Raw genomic sequence first — 18,108 nt, 5'->3', positions numbered from 1 at the left:
ATATCCTGGGATAAACATAGCAAAAACAATACTGCAGATTTAAATTGTTCATATACTGGACTGTCAGAGTTTAATACTTATCACTTCATTAGTCAAGTTTAAACTCATCTTATCTTTAAGAAAATGACATGGAACAGATAGCATTAAGAAAACGTCTCCTGCTTGCAAATCTGCCTTCAGCTTTTCCAAATATACCTCCACTGCCAAATCTACCACCACTCCAATTAAGCCTCACTGGTAAGTAGAGGATTACTAGAATAAGGCTTTATTCAGATAATGTTTTATATGATTGTAATTTTTGGAGAAATACAATGGTGGGCTATCTTGGGGGTCTTACTCACCCATACTCACATGTACAAAGATGGCACATAAAAACACACTTGTAAAATCTAATATAACAAATAAAAAGTAATTACAAACACTGATCATTTCTCAAGCAAGTGTTAACAGTTACCTCCTTTTAAACTCGAGTGGTTAGCCAATGTTTGTGGACTTGAGGGTTGTTCTAGCTGGGAGTAGAAATCGATGATGGATTCTGGTAATTTCTTTGATGCAGTCTTGTTTATTTACAAGGAATGTTCAAAGTCCTGCTTCTCTGATCACAGGATGAACCAAAACCAGGAGAAAGCTTCCTTGCTTTCAGCACCAAACTCTTTCAGCCAGCTTGTTCAGGCTGTGTGTGTCTGACTTTCCATCTGCTTATCTCTCTCTTTCCTTTCCTTTTCCTGGGTGTTTCAGTGTGCATGCAGTTCCATCAATCAAAGCCTTAATGTCTGCATTTGAAATCCCTTGCCACATGTTTCAGCTTCTACTCAGTTTTCTATAGGCCTATGGTTTGGGGTACTACTGCTATAGTTTCAGCCACCTGATTACAATGGCTTCTTTACATCATTCTGAATGGAAGATAGTGGCCATACCTGACCATAACAATGCTGTAGCTAGTGTATCTGCTCTGCTTTCTTGAATTCTTAAAGTAAAGTTCTAGTTCAAATTATGATGTAACTAGTGATCAAATATGAACTGGAATTTGTTAATTCCAGTGTTCTGGCCAAATTCCATCTCCAGGAATTTCATTCTGTTTAAATTTTCTATGAAGCCTCAGTTTGATACAATGTTATTTTTCACCATATGCCTGAAAATGTAGTGTAGTATTGCTGTGTGCTGTGAAAAAGCTATTTTTTTCACTCCACAGATAGCTGTCCTTAAAAGTTCTATGTAAATGCCAGGTGGAATTAGATGGCATCAGTTTAAAAGTTACATATGGGAAGAATAGTAAAAAAGTAACTATTGGTATAATTTTCCCCTCTTTGTGTGTTATATATGTTTCAAATTTAGTGAATGATACATTGTTTACATATTTTCTTTGTGAATCATATAATAGTTATTTTGTCTCAACAGAGAATGAAATACAAGAATTATTAGACAAAAAAAGGCACCTGCTTACAAGTCAAAAATTCAATCTGGATTATCTATCACAAGCAGAGGCTCTTGCACAGATCCAGTTACAACAAAACAACATCATTGGTAAGTGAAGAATTAACAAATTAAGGATGCATTCATATAAATGTGTAAATTCCACAGAAATGCCATAGATTCCTCTCCTGTGGAATCTACTCCTGATTAAAAACAATCTGCTGTGATGCAATCTTCTGGTAAACCAGTGTTTCTCTGGGTTCTGTAACTCTGGCACTTTAATGTCACGAGATGGCACTTGTGATGTTATTCAGACTGTCTAAGTTTATTTTAGGCTGTCACTCATGCATATTTGAATAAGAGAATATAGAAATAACAAAGTCCTACAGTAGTTAGTCATTTAGGCTCAGATCCTCAAGCTATTTAGGTGCCTTCAATTGGAGTTACATGCCTAAATATTTTTGAGAGTCAGGGCCTTACTCAAGAGTACATTAACAGGGAAATAGACTATGTTTTCTAGTGCTTTGTCCAATCCCTTTAGAAATAGGGATTCCATCATTTCGTTTCAGAAAGGATTTTTGCAGTATAATAGATTTTACTTTGTGAGAAATCTGTCCTGATTTAATCCACTCATATTGCAACAATGATTAGTCTGGTCATATTTGATGATTGACTTAGAAAATGAGCAATATCTGGATCTTCATTTTCAATTGTTTGTCCATGTAGATTCCGTTTCTGGGAGTCTGCACCTTATAGCCACAAGATTGGATTCTTTTGTCTAGCAGTTTCCATTGGGGTTGCTTCTGTGCCATGTGTGCCCTTGTGCAGCCCTCACCCCTGAGGGCATAAAGGGAGGAATATGTTCCAAAGTTCTTTCTTATTGCCTATGGCAGTGAGATGGAACTTAGCAGTGCCCACCTGCTACCCTGTAGCTTTCTTTCTTTCTTTAATTAATTAGTGTAATTGGGCTAATTAATAGCATTACTTACTCCATTTTAGCACATTGGCAAAAATAAATGAATAAAATAATTAGTTGACAGAGTCCCCTTGGTACCAAGGCCTCAGCTTCATGGCTGAGGCAAAGTTCTTAGGGTTGATTCTTCTTCAGGTGGTTGCAGATGTGTATTCCACTCAGGTATGTGTGTGCCCAGCACACCAAAGCCAGATAACTTTGCTTAGCAGTACCCATTGGGACAGCACCTATGCCTTTTGGCCTTCATAGCGCCCTCCCCCCAACGGCAATACAAGTCCTCCTTCAGTTGCTTCTTGTCCCCTGTGGCTCGAGTCACAGTGTTCAGTGTGGTCTCTCACTAACGTTTTTTTATCACAGTGTTTCTGTGATTTTTTCTGTAAATAATTAAGTTTAGTTATACCTTTGGATTTAATTTAGCTTAGTGTAGTTAGTAGAATCTTCCAATATGTGAGATAGAGCTGGGCCATCAAATGGCTCTCTGGTACCAATGCCTGATCAATTAGTCTCTATACTACGACTAAGTGGGTATTCACCCACGAAAGCTCATGCTCCAATATGTCTGTTAGTCTATAAGGAGCCACAGGATCTTTGCTGCTTTTACAGATCCAGACTAACGTGGCTACCCCTCTGATACTAGGCTGTATAGTGTTGACTCTGTTACCACAGTGGGGCATCTGTTGAGTCCAGTATGAACGACATTGGTATTGGCACTCTCAGTCTCCACACTACTGCTGTATCAGGCAGCAGTGGACTTGCTGTGCCGGTTTATTCCTGACTCACTACTTATTCAAGAACATTAGACTGTGGCAGCTTCATCTTTGGTGTCTCAACATCTCCTAACTGTCTGACTTATATTGTCAGCACTGTTATCAGCACTGTCTAATACCCTGGGTTACAGTTGGTTTCCTGTTTGGAATCCCTGGGAGGTTCCTTGTTCTCTGAGGTACCGATTGTCCACTCAGTCAGGACTAGATCACCGGTTCTGTGGGTGGTCTCTGTGGCTGGGCCACCTGTGCTACAGACAAAGGCAGTGGGGGCTCCTTTGGGTTGGTGCATCCTGAACCCTTGCTGCAGGTCAATGTGTCATGACTGGGATGTGGGCAATCTGACCTAGTGATTAGAGGAGTTGTGAGTCAGGCCAGGTCAGATACCAGGATGTCAGAGTCTGAGACAGGACAAGAATCAGGTGTCAGGAGCCAGGTAGGGTCAGGTTACCAGGAGATAAGTGGCATCAGTAGGAGCAGGTATCACAGGGGAAGAGGTCCAAGGCAGGAAGAACCCAGTTGCATGTATTCCTGTCCCTGTGCTGGATTTATATGAAAGCTGTGAACCAATCAGCATTGGAACCCCAGCATTCTGGCAATCAGATTCCAGGACTGGACTGGATTCTGGTTCTTTCTGCTCTGTTGGAGTTCAACTTCTATTCTGGCAACTGTTAGGTAGTCCCTGAGTGACAGGTTGAAACTTACTAACTCCTAAGAGCCTAAACGATCAGGGTTTGAGACCTGTAGTCCCTGACATCACCCCATCCCCAAGAGGTGCCCTCAGGATGATGTGGGACTGGGCTTTTCAGGGTGATTCCAATGGCATGCTTCAACAAGTGTGTGTTGGCGGCGGGGGGGGGGGGAGGCGGGGGCTGTACATTTTCCGCAGGTTCCCAGATGCACTCCTCAGGACCAAAGCCATCCCTGTCAACAAGATACTAGAGCCTGCCACAGTTATATTTATAGCCCACGATTTTGTGGATCACGTATTCCTCGTTGCCCTGAACTCTAACATAGAGAGCAACATACCAGTTGTGAACATTTCAGCTTCATCTCCTTAGTTTGGGAACAGGCTGCCTTGCTTCTACAGTGCTTGGGAAACCATAACTACGGACAGATGTGTCCTAAGTATTGTGGGATTACACCATACAATTTCTGTGCATTCCCCTACCCATTCCACTACCCCATCTCTTTTCAGGGACTTCTCTCATGAGCCATTATTTCTTCAACAGGTCCTGACTTTGTGTGCTCTGGGAGCTTTAGAGGAGGTTCTCTTCTTCACTGGGAAAGGGAATCTACTCTTGGTATTTCCTGATTCCCAAGTCCAAGGGAAGGGTGAAACCCATCCTCATTCTTTGCAATCTCAACAAACGCATCAAGTATATGAGAGTCTGCATGGTTATTCTGTCTACTATTCTTCCCACATTGACTCACAATGACTAGTTTGTTGCTTTCAATCTTCCCTGTGGGGATCTTCCCAGGCCACAGAAATTCCTGAGATTCTTTGTTGCCAGTCAACCCTATCAGTACATAGTTCTCTCCTTTGGTCTATCAGCTCCACGTTTTTTTACCAAAAGCATGATGGTGGTAATGACTTTTCTCAGAAAGAGGGAAATTCGTGTCTTCCCGTATCAAGATGATTGGCTAATGAGAGGCAGATCAGAGGAATGAGTCTTCGGTCTTGTCCAGTTCACACTGAACATCTTTCATCAATCTGGATTGATTCTGAACAAAGCAAAGTTGACATTGACACCAACTCAAAAATTTGAGTTCATAGGTCCCTACTAGATTCTACAAATTTGTGGGCCTTTCCACCACACAAGCAATTCCAGACAATTCTGTGCCTTTGCCTGGATCTCCAATCTCATCCTTCAACAATGGTCTGTGTATGCCTGTAGTTACTGGGACATATAGCTGCATGCACGTATGTGATTCAGCATGCAAGATTGTGGCTTTGTCTGTTAAATCATGGTTGAAGTTGGTCTATCTCCTGAGCTGCCAGTCATTGGACAAGCTTTCCCGAGTGCCTCCAGAAAATCTGTTCTGTTCTCCATTGTAGAGAGACCAGAACAATGTATACAAGGGTGTTGCCTTTGCCTGCCCTCTTCTGTCCAGAACTGTAGTCACTTATACCTGCACAATAGATTGGGGAGCAAATCTAGGAACATTAAAGGTTCAGGGTTTGAGGTTGGAGCAGGAAGTGTCATGTCATATCAATGCCCTGGAGCTTCGAGACATTTACAATGTGTCTTGTGGCTTCTGGAATCAGATCAGGGGAGCAGTGGCTCACATACTCACCAACAGGGTTAGGATTGCAGTTGCAATGACTGGGAGAACCTCATAGTGATTTGCTTGCCTGGTGTGAAGGTTGAGGATCTGTCAAGACATCTGGATAGACTTACGTGTAGTGCTGGGGAGGAGCTGGTGGTTGTGGGACATGTAAATACCAATGACATAGGGAAGGATAGGAGAGAGGTCCAAATTTATGCTGCTAGGTAAGAGATTGAAGTCCAGGACCTCTATGGTAGCATTCTCTGAAATGGTTCCAGTTCCATGCGCAGGGCCAGTTAGACAGGCAGAACTGCAGGGTCTCAATGCGTGGATGAGATGATGGTGTAGGGAGAAGGGGTTTAGATTTACTAGGAACTGGAAAAACGTTTGGGAAAGGAGGAGCCTATACAGGAAGGATGGGCTCCACCTAAACCACAATGGAACCAGATTGCTGGCACTTGAAATTAAAAAGGTCATAGAGCAGTTTTTAAACTAATGGCTGGGGGGAAGCTGACAAGTATGGAGGAGCATGTGGTTCAGACAGAAACATCTCTTAGGAGATGATTAATGGAGATTCTCTATGTTCTAGGAAGGAGGAGAGGATGAAAGATGATAAAATACAGGTGGGATCTGATGAGAAACAGTCAAATGAGAAAGAGGTCCATTCAATTACATCATGTAATGGCAGACAGCTAAACAGTGACAAGTTTTTTAAGTACTTATATACAAATGCTAGAAGTCTAAATAATAAGATGGGTGAACTAGAGAGTCTCGTATTAACTGTGGATATTGATATAATAGGCATCACAGAATGGTGGAATGAGGATAGACAATGGGACACCGTAATACTAGGGTACAAAATATATTTGAAGGACAAAACAGGTTGTGCTGGTGGGGGAACGGCACTATATGTGAAAGAAACATAGAATCAAATGAAGTAAAAATCTTAAATGAACCAAGCTGTACCATGGAATCTCTAGGGATAGTAATTCCATGCTCTAATAACAGTATGGATATATTACTGACCACCTTACCAGGATGGTGATAGTGACTGTGAAATGCTCAGGGAGATTAGAGAGGCTATAAAAATAAAAAAGCCTCGATAATAGTGGGGGATTTCAACTATCCCCATATTGACGAGGTACATGTCGCCTCAGGATGAGATGCAGAGATAAAGTTTCTTGACACCTTAAATGACTGCTTCTTGGAGCAACTAGTCCTGGAACCCACAAGAGGAGAGGCAATTCTTTATCCTAAGTGGAGCACAGAATCTGGTCCAAGAGATGAATATAGCTGGACCGCTTCGTAATAATGACCATAATATAATTAATTTTAACATCCCTGTGGTGGGGGAAACACCACAGCAGCCCAGTACTGTAGCATTCAATTTCAGAAAGGGGGACTACACAGAAACGAGGAAGTTAGTGAGACAGAGGGAGCCCCACACCCTTTAAATCCCCCCCCCCACACACACACACACAGCTCCAGCAGCCAGGCTGGGGCTGGGATTTAAAGGGCTCATAGCTCCCTGCAGCCATGGGAGTTCCAGGCCCTTTGAATCCCCGCCCCAGCCCGGCTGCCAGAGCTGTGGGGTGGGAGGGGTATTTAAAGGGCTTGGGGCTCTGCGGCAGCCAGAGCCCTGGGCCCTTTAAGTCAACCCGGAGCCCCGGGGGCTCTCAGCCACCTCTGCAGCTGGGAGCCCCGGGGTGATTTAAAGGCCCTGGGACTCCCAGCCACAGCCCGTGCCCCAGGGCCTTTAAATCTTGAGAGGCCCTGCCTTTTCCGGTTGAGGCCACGCCTCTTCCGGGTGAGGCCACATACCTCCTCAGGACTCCGGCCGTACCGATAAGTCCTGTAAGTTACTTTCACCACTGTATATACCCCAAATTAAAAAACATACTAAGAGAACCAAAAAGTGCCACTGAGGCTAAACAACAAAGTAAAAGAAGCAGTGAGAGACAAAAAGGCATCCTTTAAAAAGTGGAAGTTAAATCCTATTGAGGAAAATAGAAAGGAGCATAAACTTTGACAAATGAAATGTAAAAATATAATTAGGAAGGCCAAAAAAGAATTTGAAGAACTAGCCAAAAACTCAAAAAGTACTAGCAATTTTTTTAAAAACATATCAGAAGCAGGAAGCCTGCTAAACAACCAGTGCGGCTACTGGATGATCAAGATGCTAAAGGACCATGCAAAGACGATAAGGCCATTGTGGAGAAACTAAATGAATTCTTTGCATCGGTCTTCAAGGCTGAGGATGTGAGGGAGATTCCTAAACCTGAGCCCTTCTTTTTAGGTGACAAACCTGAGGAACTGTCCCAGATTGAGGTGTCATTAGAGGAGGTTTTGGAACAAATTGATAAACTAAACAGTAATAAGTCACCAGTACCAGATGGTATTCACCCATGAGTTCTGAAGGAACTCATATGTGAAATTGCAGAACTAATAACTGTAGTTTGTAACCAATAATTTAAATCAGCTTTTGTACCAAATGACTGGAGGATAGCTAATGTGATGCCAATTTTTAAAAAGGGCTCCAGAGGTGATCCTGGCATTTACAGGCCGGTAAGCTTGACTTCAGTACCAGGCAAACTGGTTGAAACTATAGTAAAGAACAAAATTGTCAGACACATAGATGAACATAATTTGTTGGGGAAAGGTCAACATGATTTTTGTAAAGTGAAATCATGCCTCACCAATGTACTAGAATTCTTTGGGCGGGGTGGTGGGGGGTCAACAAACATGTGGACAAAGGGGATCCAGTGTATATAGTGTACTTAGATTTTCAGAAAGCCTTTGACAAGGTCCCTCGCCAAAGGCTCTTAAGCAAAGTAAGCTGACATGGGATAACAGGGAAGGGCCTCTCATGGATTGGTAACTGGTTAAAAGATAGGAAACAAAGGGTAGGGATACATGGTCAGATTTTAGAATGGAGAGAGGTAAATAGTGGTGTCCCCCAGGTGGCTGTACTGGGACCAGTCCTATTCAACATATTCATCAAAGATTTGGAAAAAGGGGTAAACAGTGAGGTGATACAAAACTACTCAAGATAGTTAAGTCCCAAGCGGACTGCGAAGAGCTACAAAAGGATCTCACAAAACTGGGTGACTGGGCAACAAAATGGCAGATGAAATTCAGTGTTGATCAATGCAAAGTAATGCACATTGGAAAACATAATCCCAGCTATACATATAAAATGATGGGGTCTAAATTAGCTGTTACCACTCAAGAAAGAGATTTTGGCGTCATTGTGGATAGTTCTCTGAAACCATCCATTCAGCATGCAGCAGCAGTCAAAAAAGTGAACAGAACGTTGGGAATCATTAGGAAAGGTATAAATAAGACAGAAAATATCATATTGCCTCTGTATAAATTCCTGGTAAGCCCACATCTTGAATACTGTGTGCAGATGTGATCTCCCCATCTCAAAAAAGATATATTGGAATTGGAAAAGGTTCAGAAAAGGGCAACAAAAATTATTAGGGGTATGGAACAGCTGCCATATGAGGAGAGATTATTAAGACTGGGTTTTTTCAGCTTGGAAAAGAGACAACTAAGGGGGCATATGATAGAGGTCTATAAAATCATGACTGATGTGGAGAAAGTAAATAAGGAAGTGTTATTTATTCCTTCTCATAACACAAGAACTAAGGGTCACCAATGAAATTAATAGGCAGCAGGTTTAAAACAAACAAAAGGAAATATTTTTTCATACAACACACAATCAACCCCGTGGAACTCCTTGCCAGAGGATCTTGTGAAGGCCAAGACTATAACAGGGTTCAACAAAGAACTAGATAAATTCATGGAAGATAGGTCCATCAATGGCTATTAGCCATCAATGGCTGTTTTGCCAGAGGCTGGGAATGGGCAACAGGGGATGGATCACTTGATGATTACCTGTTCTGTTCATTTCCTCTGAGGCACCTGGCATTGGCCACTGTCGGAAGACAGGATACTGGGCTAGATGGACCTTTGGTCTAATCAGTATGGCCGTTCTTATGTTCTTATGCAGCAATACCACTGCAATGTGTACAAGCAGGGAGGAGCCTGCTCCCACCAGCTTTGTTAGGAAGCAATAAAGTTTTGGCACTTCTGCATTAAGGAGGACATCATCCCCATGCTGGACTCTCAAAATCTGTTGGCCAGTCATCTCCCCAGGACTTTCTCCAACAATCATGAGTAAGGATAGCATTATGTCATGGAGGTTATGGATTCCATTACTTCCATAGACCTCTGTAACATTTTCCGCTTCAGCCCCAGGGTAGTGGGGCTGGAGCTGTCATCTGGCAAAGGCCCTGGAGCTCCAAGCCGCAGTGGGCTGCTGCCCCTGGTGGGCTGAGCCATGGCAGGCTGTGGAGGAATCCCAGGTGGTGAGGGGACCCCACAGCTCCAAGCCGCCGGCCGTGGAGCTCTCAGCTACCATGGGGGTGGGAGGAGACCGCAGTTCCCAGCTGCTGGCTCCTGAGCTCTGAGCTTGGGTAGCGGGGGGACCCTGGATGATGGAAGGCCCCTGGAGCTTCATGCCACCATGGGTGGCAGGGAGCCCCTGCAACTCTCAGTTGTCATGTGCAGTGGGGCACGCCGCAGCTCTGAGCCACTGGCCTTGCAGCCCTGAGCCACCACTGTCAGTCAGGGGACCCTGGAGCTGTCAGACACAGTGATGGTGAATGCTGGACTTTCCCTCCTTCTCTCCTGCAGCAGGGCCTGGGCTCTCATCTCCCCATCAGCTCCATTTTGTCAGTTATTTTTAGTAAAAGTCAGGGACAGGTCACAGGCTTCCATGAATTTTTGTTTATTGCCTGTGACCTGTCCCTGACTTTTGCCAAAAATAACGGTGACAAAATCTTAACCTTAATCACAAGCGGTCTCTAAAGAACAGTGTGATGAGGTTCATTTTCAGGATTGAAAGCAGCAAAGAATCCTGTGGCACCTTATAGACTAACAGACGTTTTGCAGCATGAGCTTTTGTGGGTGAATGCCCACTTCGTCGGATGCAAGAGTGGAAACTTCCAGGGGCAGGTAAATATAAGCAAGCAAGAAGCAAGCTAGAGATAACGAGGTTAGATCAATCAGGGAGGATGAGGCCCTGTTCTAGCAGTTGAGGTGTGAAAACCAAGGGAGGAGAAACTGGTTCTGTAGTTGGCAAGCCATTCACAGTCTTTGTTTAATCCTAAACTGATGGTGTCAAATTTGCAAATGAACTGAAGCTCAGCAGTTTCTCTTAGAAGTCTGGTCCTAAAGTTTTTTTGCTGGAGGATGGCCACCTTAAGATCTGCTATTGTGTGGCAGGGAGGTTGAAGTGTTCTCCTACAGGTTTTTGTATATTGCCATTCCTAATATCTGATTTGTGTCCATTTATCCTTTTCCTTAGAGACTGTCCAGTTTGGCTGATGTACATAGCAGAAGGGCATTGCTGGCATATGATGGCATATATTGCATTGGTGGATGTGCAGGTGAATGAACCGGTGATGGTGTGGCTGATCTGGTTAGGTCCTGTGATGGTGTTGCTGGTGTAGATATGTGGGCAGAGTTGGCATCGAGGTTTGTTGCATGGATTGGTTCCTGAGCTAGAGTTACTATGGTGCGGTGTGCAGTTACTGGTGAGAATATGCTTCAGGTTGACAGGTTGTCTGTGGGCGAGGACTGGCCTGCCACCCAAGGCCTGTGAAAGTGTGGGATCATTCTCCAGGATGGGTTGTAGATCCCTGATGATGCGTTGGAGGGGCTTTAGCTGGGGACTGTATGTGATGGCCAGTGGAGTCTTGTTGGTTTCTTTCTTGGGTTTGTCTTGCAGTAGGAGGCTTCTGGGTACACGTCTGGCTCTGTTGATCTGTTTCCTTATTTCCTCATTTGGGTACTGTAGTTTTGAGAATGCTTGGTGGAGATTTTCTAGGTGTTGGTCTCTGTCTGCGGGGTTAGAGCAGATATGGTTGTACCTCAGTGCTTGGCTGTAATCAATGGATCTTGTGGTGTGTCCGGGATAGAAGCTGGAGGCATGAAGGTAGGCATAGCGGTCGGTAGGTTTTCGGTATAGGGTGGTGTTAATGTGACCATCACTTATTAGCACCGTGGTGTCTAGGAAGTGGACCTCCCGTGTAGATTGGTCCAGGCTGAGGTTGATGGAGGGGTGGAAGCTGTTGAAATCGTGGTGGAATTTTTCCAGAGTCTCCTTCCCATGGGTCCAGATGATGAAGATGTCATCAATGTAGCGTAGGTAGAGAAGGGGTGTGAGTGGACGGGAGCTGAGGAAGCGTTGTTCCAGGTCGGCCATAAAAATATTGGCATATTGTGGGGCCATGCGGGTGCCCATAGCGGTGCCACTGATCTGGAGATATATATTGTCATCAAATTTGAAATAGTTGTGTGTGAGGATAAAGGCACAGAGCTCAGCAACCAGTTGTGCTGTGGCATCATCAGGGATACTGTTCCTGACAGCTTGTATTCCATCAGTGTGTGGGATGTTTGTGTAGAGAGCCTCTACATCCATGGTGGCTGGAAGGTCACCAATGCATTGTAGTTTCTGGAAGGTCACTAATGCATTGTAATTTCCTCAGGAAATCAGTGGTGTCATAGAGATAGCTGGGAGTGCTGGTGGCATAGGGTCTGAGTAGAGAGTCCACATATCCAGACAGTCCTTCAGTGAGAGTTCCAATGCCCAAGATGATGGGGCGTCCAGGATTTCCGGGTTTGTGGATCTTGGGTAGTAGATAGAATAACCCTGGTCGGGGCTCTAAGGGTATGTTGATTTGTTCTGGTGTTAGTGTAGGGAGTGTCCTGAGTAGATGGTGCAGTTTCTTAGGGTATGTCTACACTACAAGACTATTTCGAATCAACTTAAGTCGAATTTGTGGAATCGACCTTATGAAGTCGAATTTGTGTATCCACACTAAATACACTAATTCGACTGTATGAGTCCACAGTAACGGGGCAAGCGTCGACTTTGGAAGCGGTGCACTGTGGGAAGCTATCCCACAGTTCCCGCACTCCCCTCTGCCCATTGGAATTCTGGGATTTCCCCCCAATGCATGCTGGGGGAAAAATGTGTCGAGGGTGGTTTTGGGTAACTGTCATCATTGAACCGTCAATCATGCCCTCCCTCCCTCCCCGAAAGCGCCTGCGGACAATCTGTTCGTGCACTTTTCTGCTCAGTGACAGCGTGGACGCCACAGCACTGCGAGCACGGAGCCCGCTGCAGTTATGGCTGTTGTCAACTCCTCGCACCTTATCGTCCACCTCTTCCACAGTCAGCTGCTGAGAAATCGGTCTACTTTTCAATGGTGCTGCGAACACTGGTGGACCATGGGGGACGTTTTACCAGCATCAACGTCGGGTGGCCAGGCAAAGTTCATGACGCGCGTGTTCTCAGGAACTCTGGTCTGTTTAGACGCCTGCAGGAAGGTAGTTTCTTCCCGGACCACAAAATAACTCTTGGGGATGTGCAGATGCCTATAGTGATCCTCGGGGACCCAGCCTACCTGCTAATGCCCTGGCTCGTGAAGCCCTATGCAGGCGCCTTGCACAGCGACAAGGAACTCTTCAAGTACCAGCGAGCAGCGTGACCTGTGACTGTTCAGTTTCTTTACAGAGAAGCCGAACCTGCCCGTTTCTTTACCAAGTTATTGTTGACTAGCATCTGCTGTTACATACCCCGTCCACCCCGCTTCCCCCACTTCCAACACACGTTTAAAAATAAAATACATCTTCCACTGTAACTTTACAAAGGTTTCTTTATTGATGACTTTGCATTAAAGGGTTGAAACTGGGACACAGACTGTGCTGGGTAGGGTGTGTGGTGATGTAAAGACTGCCTCTAAACTCGAGGAATGACAGGCTCCTGCTCCCAGAGCGCTCTGCAGTGCCGGACTGGTTGTTTCAACGGAGCCTGCCATCCCTCCTTTTTGGGACTCTGTGTGCGGGGGCTATGTGGCCTTGTGGCGGGGGAGGACAGATACAGATTTCTCTGCTGCATGGCTCTGTGGTCCAGGACAGGGACCGTTGCATGAGATCTGTAACCCCCCTCCCCCGCTACAAAGTCACGTACCCCCCCACCCACACAGAACCTGCAAACCACGTCCCATACCGACCAGGGTGCCTACTGACTGCACTGTGTGTGTGACCTGCTGCTGATCCTGCCCCCGTCTCTGTACCCTGCTAAAGGTGACTGTCCTATGCAATACCCTACCCCCTTCCCCACCCACCCATCCACCCCTTCAAACACAGTGTTGTGTAAAAAAGCATGACGGAAACAGTAATTAACAGCAAAGTATTTTTAATAATTAACCAGACAGTCAGGGGATGAAACTGGGATTGGGGCTTGGGTGAGTCAGGAAGGGAAGGAATTCTCAAAAATTAGGGTATGAGAGCTTTTGGGTACTTGAGCACTCTGCTGGGGTGCAGTGACAGTTTTCACGGCCCCTGGTGCCACTCCTTCTGGTTACTTTGGGTGACGGGAGGTATGGGACTTTGTGGCGGGGGAGGGCGGTTGCAGATACACTGCGGGGGGGCTCTGTCCTCCTGGCTGCGGTCCTGCAGAACATCCACAAGGCGCTGGAGCGTGTCCATTTGCTCCCTCATTAGTCCAAGCAGCGTTTGAGTCGCCTGCTTGTCTTCCTCACGCCACCTCTCCTCCCGTTCGCTGTGTGAGCGCTGGTGCAGAGAGAGGGTCTCCCTCCACTGGCTCTGCTGGTCCGCCTCGGCTCGGGAGCACCCCATAACTTCAGTGATCATCTCGTCCCGTGTCTTTTTCTTTTGCCGCCTAATCTTTGCCAGCCTCTGTGAGGGGGATGCTGTGGCAGGTCTGGAGACAGTCGAAGCTGTGTGATGGGAAAAAGGGAGTGAATTCCTTGCAAAGATACATTTTTGCGAACAATGAACACAGTCTAGTCTGTGTCTGTGAACAACACCATGAACAGCACCTATCTCGTCCGCACTCCTGCAGCAGGCAATCCTGAAAGCATAAACTCTGCCCCTGTTCTACCCCATCGCAGTGTCCCCCGACCCTTGCACTTCTGGGTTGAGATCCCAGTGCCTGATGGTGCAAATTTCATTGTCACGGGTGGTTCTGGGTAAATGTAGTCAGTCATTCCTTCCTCCGGGAAAGTAACGCCAGACAATCATTTTGAGCCCGTTTTCCCTGGATTGCCCTGGCATACGCCATAGTGTGGCAACCATGGAGCCTGTTTTGCCTTTTGTCACTGTCACCATATGTGTACTAGATGCTGCGGACAGAGGCGATTCAGCAGCACTACACAGCAGCATTCATTTGCTTTTGCGTGACAGCAGAGATGGTTATCAGCCATACTGTACCATCTACTATGCCATTGTAAATTGGCACGGTGATGATGGTTACCAGCCGTATTGCATTATACCTTCTGCTGCTGTCATAGGTGCCCCTGGCTGAGATTAACTGGGGGGGCAAAAGACAAAACTGGAAATGACTCCCCGAGTCAATCCCTCCTTTATGGTATCTAAAAATAGAATAATTCCTGCATAGAATATGGGGTTAGTGTAGTAGAGAACCAGAGAGCACAGCCGCTCCGTGTCAGATTATTCAGGAATGATGAGCTGCATGGCATTCACATGGGGTGCTCCTGCAACAACCCCACCTGTTGCTTCCCTCCTCCCCCAGCCTTCCCTGGCTACCGTTGCAGTGTCCCCTGATTTGTGTTCTGAAGTAATACAGAATGCAGGAATAAGAAACAGTGACTTGTTACTGAAATGAAATAAGGGGAAGGCAGCCTCCAGCTGCTATGATTGTCCAGACAGGACATTAAGCAGTGTGTGGGAGAGGAAAACAGCATCCTGCTGCTATGACAGTCCAGGTAGTACAGAATCTTTTCTTTACACATGAAGGGCGGGGGCTGATGGAGCTCAGCCCCCTGTTGCTATGATGAAGACGGTTAGCAGGCCGTCTACTTATGGGCTGATGACGAGGATGGGTACCAATCGTATTGCACTACACCATCTACAGCAAGGCTGATGATGATGACAACGGATATCAGTCTTACTGCACCATCAGCCACCCATGAGGCGGGGGGGAGGAGAGGATGCTACAGTACAGTGCCGCAGCATCGCGTCTACCAGCAGCATTCAGTACACATAGGGTGACATTTACAAGAGTCAAGAGACGATTTTTTTTCCTTTTCCTTCTGGCGGTGTGGGAGGGGGGTACATTGACGAGCTATGCCCTGAACCGCCGCGGACAATGTGTTTGACCGTACAGGTATTGGGAGATCAGCCAAGAATGCAAATGCTTTTCGGAGACTGCAGGAACTGTGGGATAGCTTGCGTCCTCAGTCCCCCCTCCCTCCATGAGCGTCCATTTGATTCTTTGGCTTTCCGTTATGCTTGTCACGCAGCAGCGTGCTGAGTCTCTGCTACGCTGTCTGTCCGGAGATTTTTTAAAAATACTTTGGACCAGGCGTAACATTACAGTAATTCCCCTAATTAAATGCAAGAGTCTCCGAGCGAGATCACCCTGAGGATGGTCACTGAAGGAGATAGAGCGCACATGCTGCGTGAAAGCCAGCACAAAGCAGGGCCCTATGCAGCCGTGCTCGGGGAGGCAATGCTCCCTGAGTACCTCATGAAAGCCTGGCGCGGAAAAGTGTGCTACCACAGAGCACCCAATAAGGCAGCTCTCCCCAGGAACCTCCTGCAGAGGCTTTTCGACTACCTCCAGGAGAGCTTCGTGGAGATCTCCCAGGAGGATTTCTGTTCTATCCCCATATATATAGAGACCTCCTTTTCACATACTTCAGATTCCTGTTATATTAAGAATAAAAGTTTACATTTTTAAAGCACTTACCGACTGCTCCTTCCCCTGATTCAGGGTCCGGGTTAACGGCCGGGGAGGGTTGGTAGGGGATCTCCGTGAGGGTGATGAAGAGATCCTGGCTGTCGGGGAAACCAGCGTTGTAAGCGCTGTCGTCTGCCTCGTCCTCCACAAACCCTTCCTCATCTTCCCCGTCCGCGAACATCGCCGAGGAACTGGCCATCGACACTGTCCCATCGTCAGAGTCCATGGTCACTGGTGGGGCAGTGTTGGCAGGCTCCGTAGCGTCCGTTTGCCGCTTTGATTTTTTGGTAGCTTTGTCTGGGGTCCTTGATTTTCACGCGGCGCTGCGTTGCATCCCGCCTGTATCCTCTGTCTCTCATGGCTTTGGAGACCTTCTCGTAGGTCTTTGCATTCCGTTTTTTGGAGCGCAGCTCCGAAAGCACAGACTCCTCGCCCCACACACCGATCAGATCCAAGACTTCCCGGTCAGTCTATGCTGGGTCCCTCTTTCTATTCAGAGATTACATGAACTCCTCTGCTGGAGAGCTCTGCATTGCTGCCGGTGCTGCTGAGCTTGCCCTGATGTCCAACCACGAAATGAGATTCAAACTGTCCAGACAGGAAAAGGAATTCAAATTTTCCCGGGGCTTTTCCTGTGTGGCTGGTCAGAACATCCAAGCTCGGACTGCTGTCCAGAGCGTCAACAGAGTGGTGCACTGTGGGATAGCTCCCGGAGCTACTAAGTTCGATTTGCATCCACACCTAGCCTAATTCGACATAGCCATGTTGAATTTAGCGCTACTCCCCTCGTCGGGGAGGAGTACAGAATTCGAACTAAAGAGCCCTCTATGTCGAATTAAATGGCTTCCTGGTGTGGACGGGTGCATGGTTAATTCGAAGTAACGCTGCTAAATTCGAATTAAAGTCCTAGTGTAGACCAGGCCTTAGTGTATTCCTCAGTGGGATCTGAGGGAAGTAGCCTGTAAAATTTGGTATTGGAGAGTTGTCTGGCGGCCTCCTTTTGGTAGTCAGACATGTTCATGATGACAACAGCACCTCCTTTATCAGCCTCTTTGATTATAATGTCAGGATTATAATGTCTAAGGAAAAGGATAAATGGACACAAATCAGATATTAGGAATGACAATATACAAAAACCTGTAGGAGAACACTTCAACCTCCCTGCCACACAATAGCAGATCTTAAGGTGGCCATCCTCCAGCAAAAAAACTTTAGGACCAGACTTCTAAGAGAAACTGCTGAGCTTCAGTTCATTTGCAAATTTGACACCATCAGTTTAGGATTAAACAAAGACTGTGAATGGCTTGCCAACTACAGAACCAGTTTCTCCTCCCTTGGTTTTCACACCTCAACTGCTAGAACAGGGCCTCATCCTCCCTGATTGATCTAACCTCGTTATCTCTAGCTTGCTTCTTGCTTGCTTATATTTACCTGCCCCTGGAAATTTCCACTCTTGCATCCGACGAAGTGGGCATTCACCCACGAAAGCTCATGCTGCAAAACGTCTGTTAGTCTATAAAGTGCCACAGGATTCTTTGCTGCTTTTACAGAACCAGAATAACACAGCTACCTCTCTGATACTTTCAGGATTGAGGCATCCCATTGGTCAACCTATTTTCAACAAAGGACAACAAGAAGTGCTGTCAATTTTATTGCCAAATGGGACTCAGTTCAGGCTCTCTGACTGATGCCTTCCATCTGAACTGGGGAACAGAGCTGATGTATGCCTTTCCCCCATCCCTTTAATCTCTCAAGTTATCCTCAAACTAAAGTTGGACTATGCCAAATTAGTACTTATTATGCCAGCTTGGCCAAGACAGTGTTGGTTCTCTGACCTTCTCAATCTGTCTGTTTGACCTCCGAAATTGCTTCCTCTCTTTCCCGAC

General features: G+C 46.1%; 1 protein-coding gene across 21 annotated transcripts in view; it reads left to right on the top strand.

Moving 5' to 3' along the window:
* The window catches only part of CCDC7 (coiled-coil domain containing 7), a 334,724-nt gene that overhangs the window by 249,726 nt on the left and 66,890 nt on the right, over window positions 1–18,108 (top strand). For all 21 annotated transcript variants that reach the window (XM_039527959.1, XM_039527957.1, XM_039527971.1 and 18 more), the window contains 2 exons: window positions 121–237; window positions 1,399–1,524. In XM_039527959.1, coding sequence (XP_039383893.1) covers window positions 121–237; window positions 1,399–1,524 — 243 coding nt within the window. The remainder of the gene's footprint in view (window positions 1–120; window positions 238–1,398; window positions 1,525–18,108) is intronic.

This window comes from Mauremys reevesii, linkage group 2, assembly GCF_016161935.1.
Source record: "Mauremys reevesii isolate NIE-2019 linkage group 2, ASM1616193v1, whole genome shotgun sequence".
Lineage (NCBI taxonomy): Eukaryota > Metazoa > Chordata > Testudines > Geoemydidae > Mauremys > Mauremys reevesii.
The sequence above is the reverse complement of the archived record's forward strand: the minus strand, read 5'-3'. Positions and strand labels throughout refer to the sequence as shown.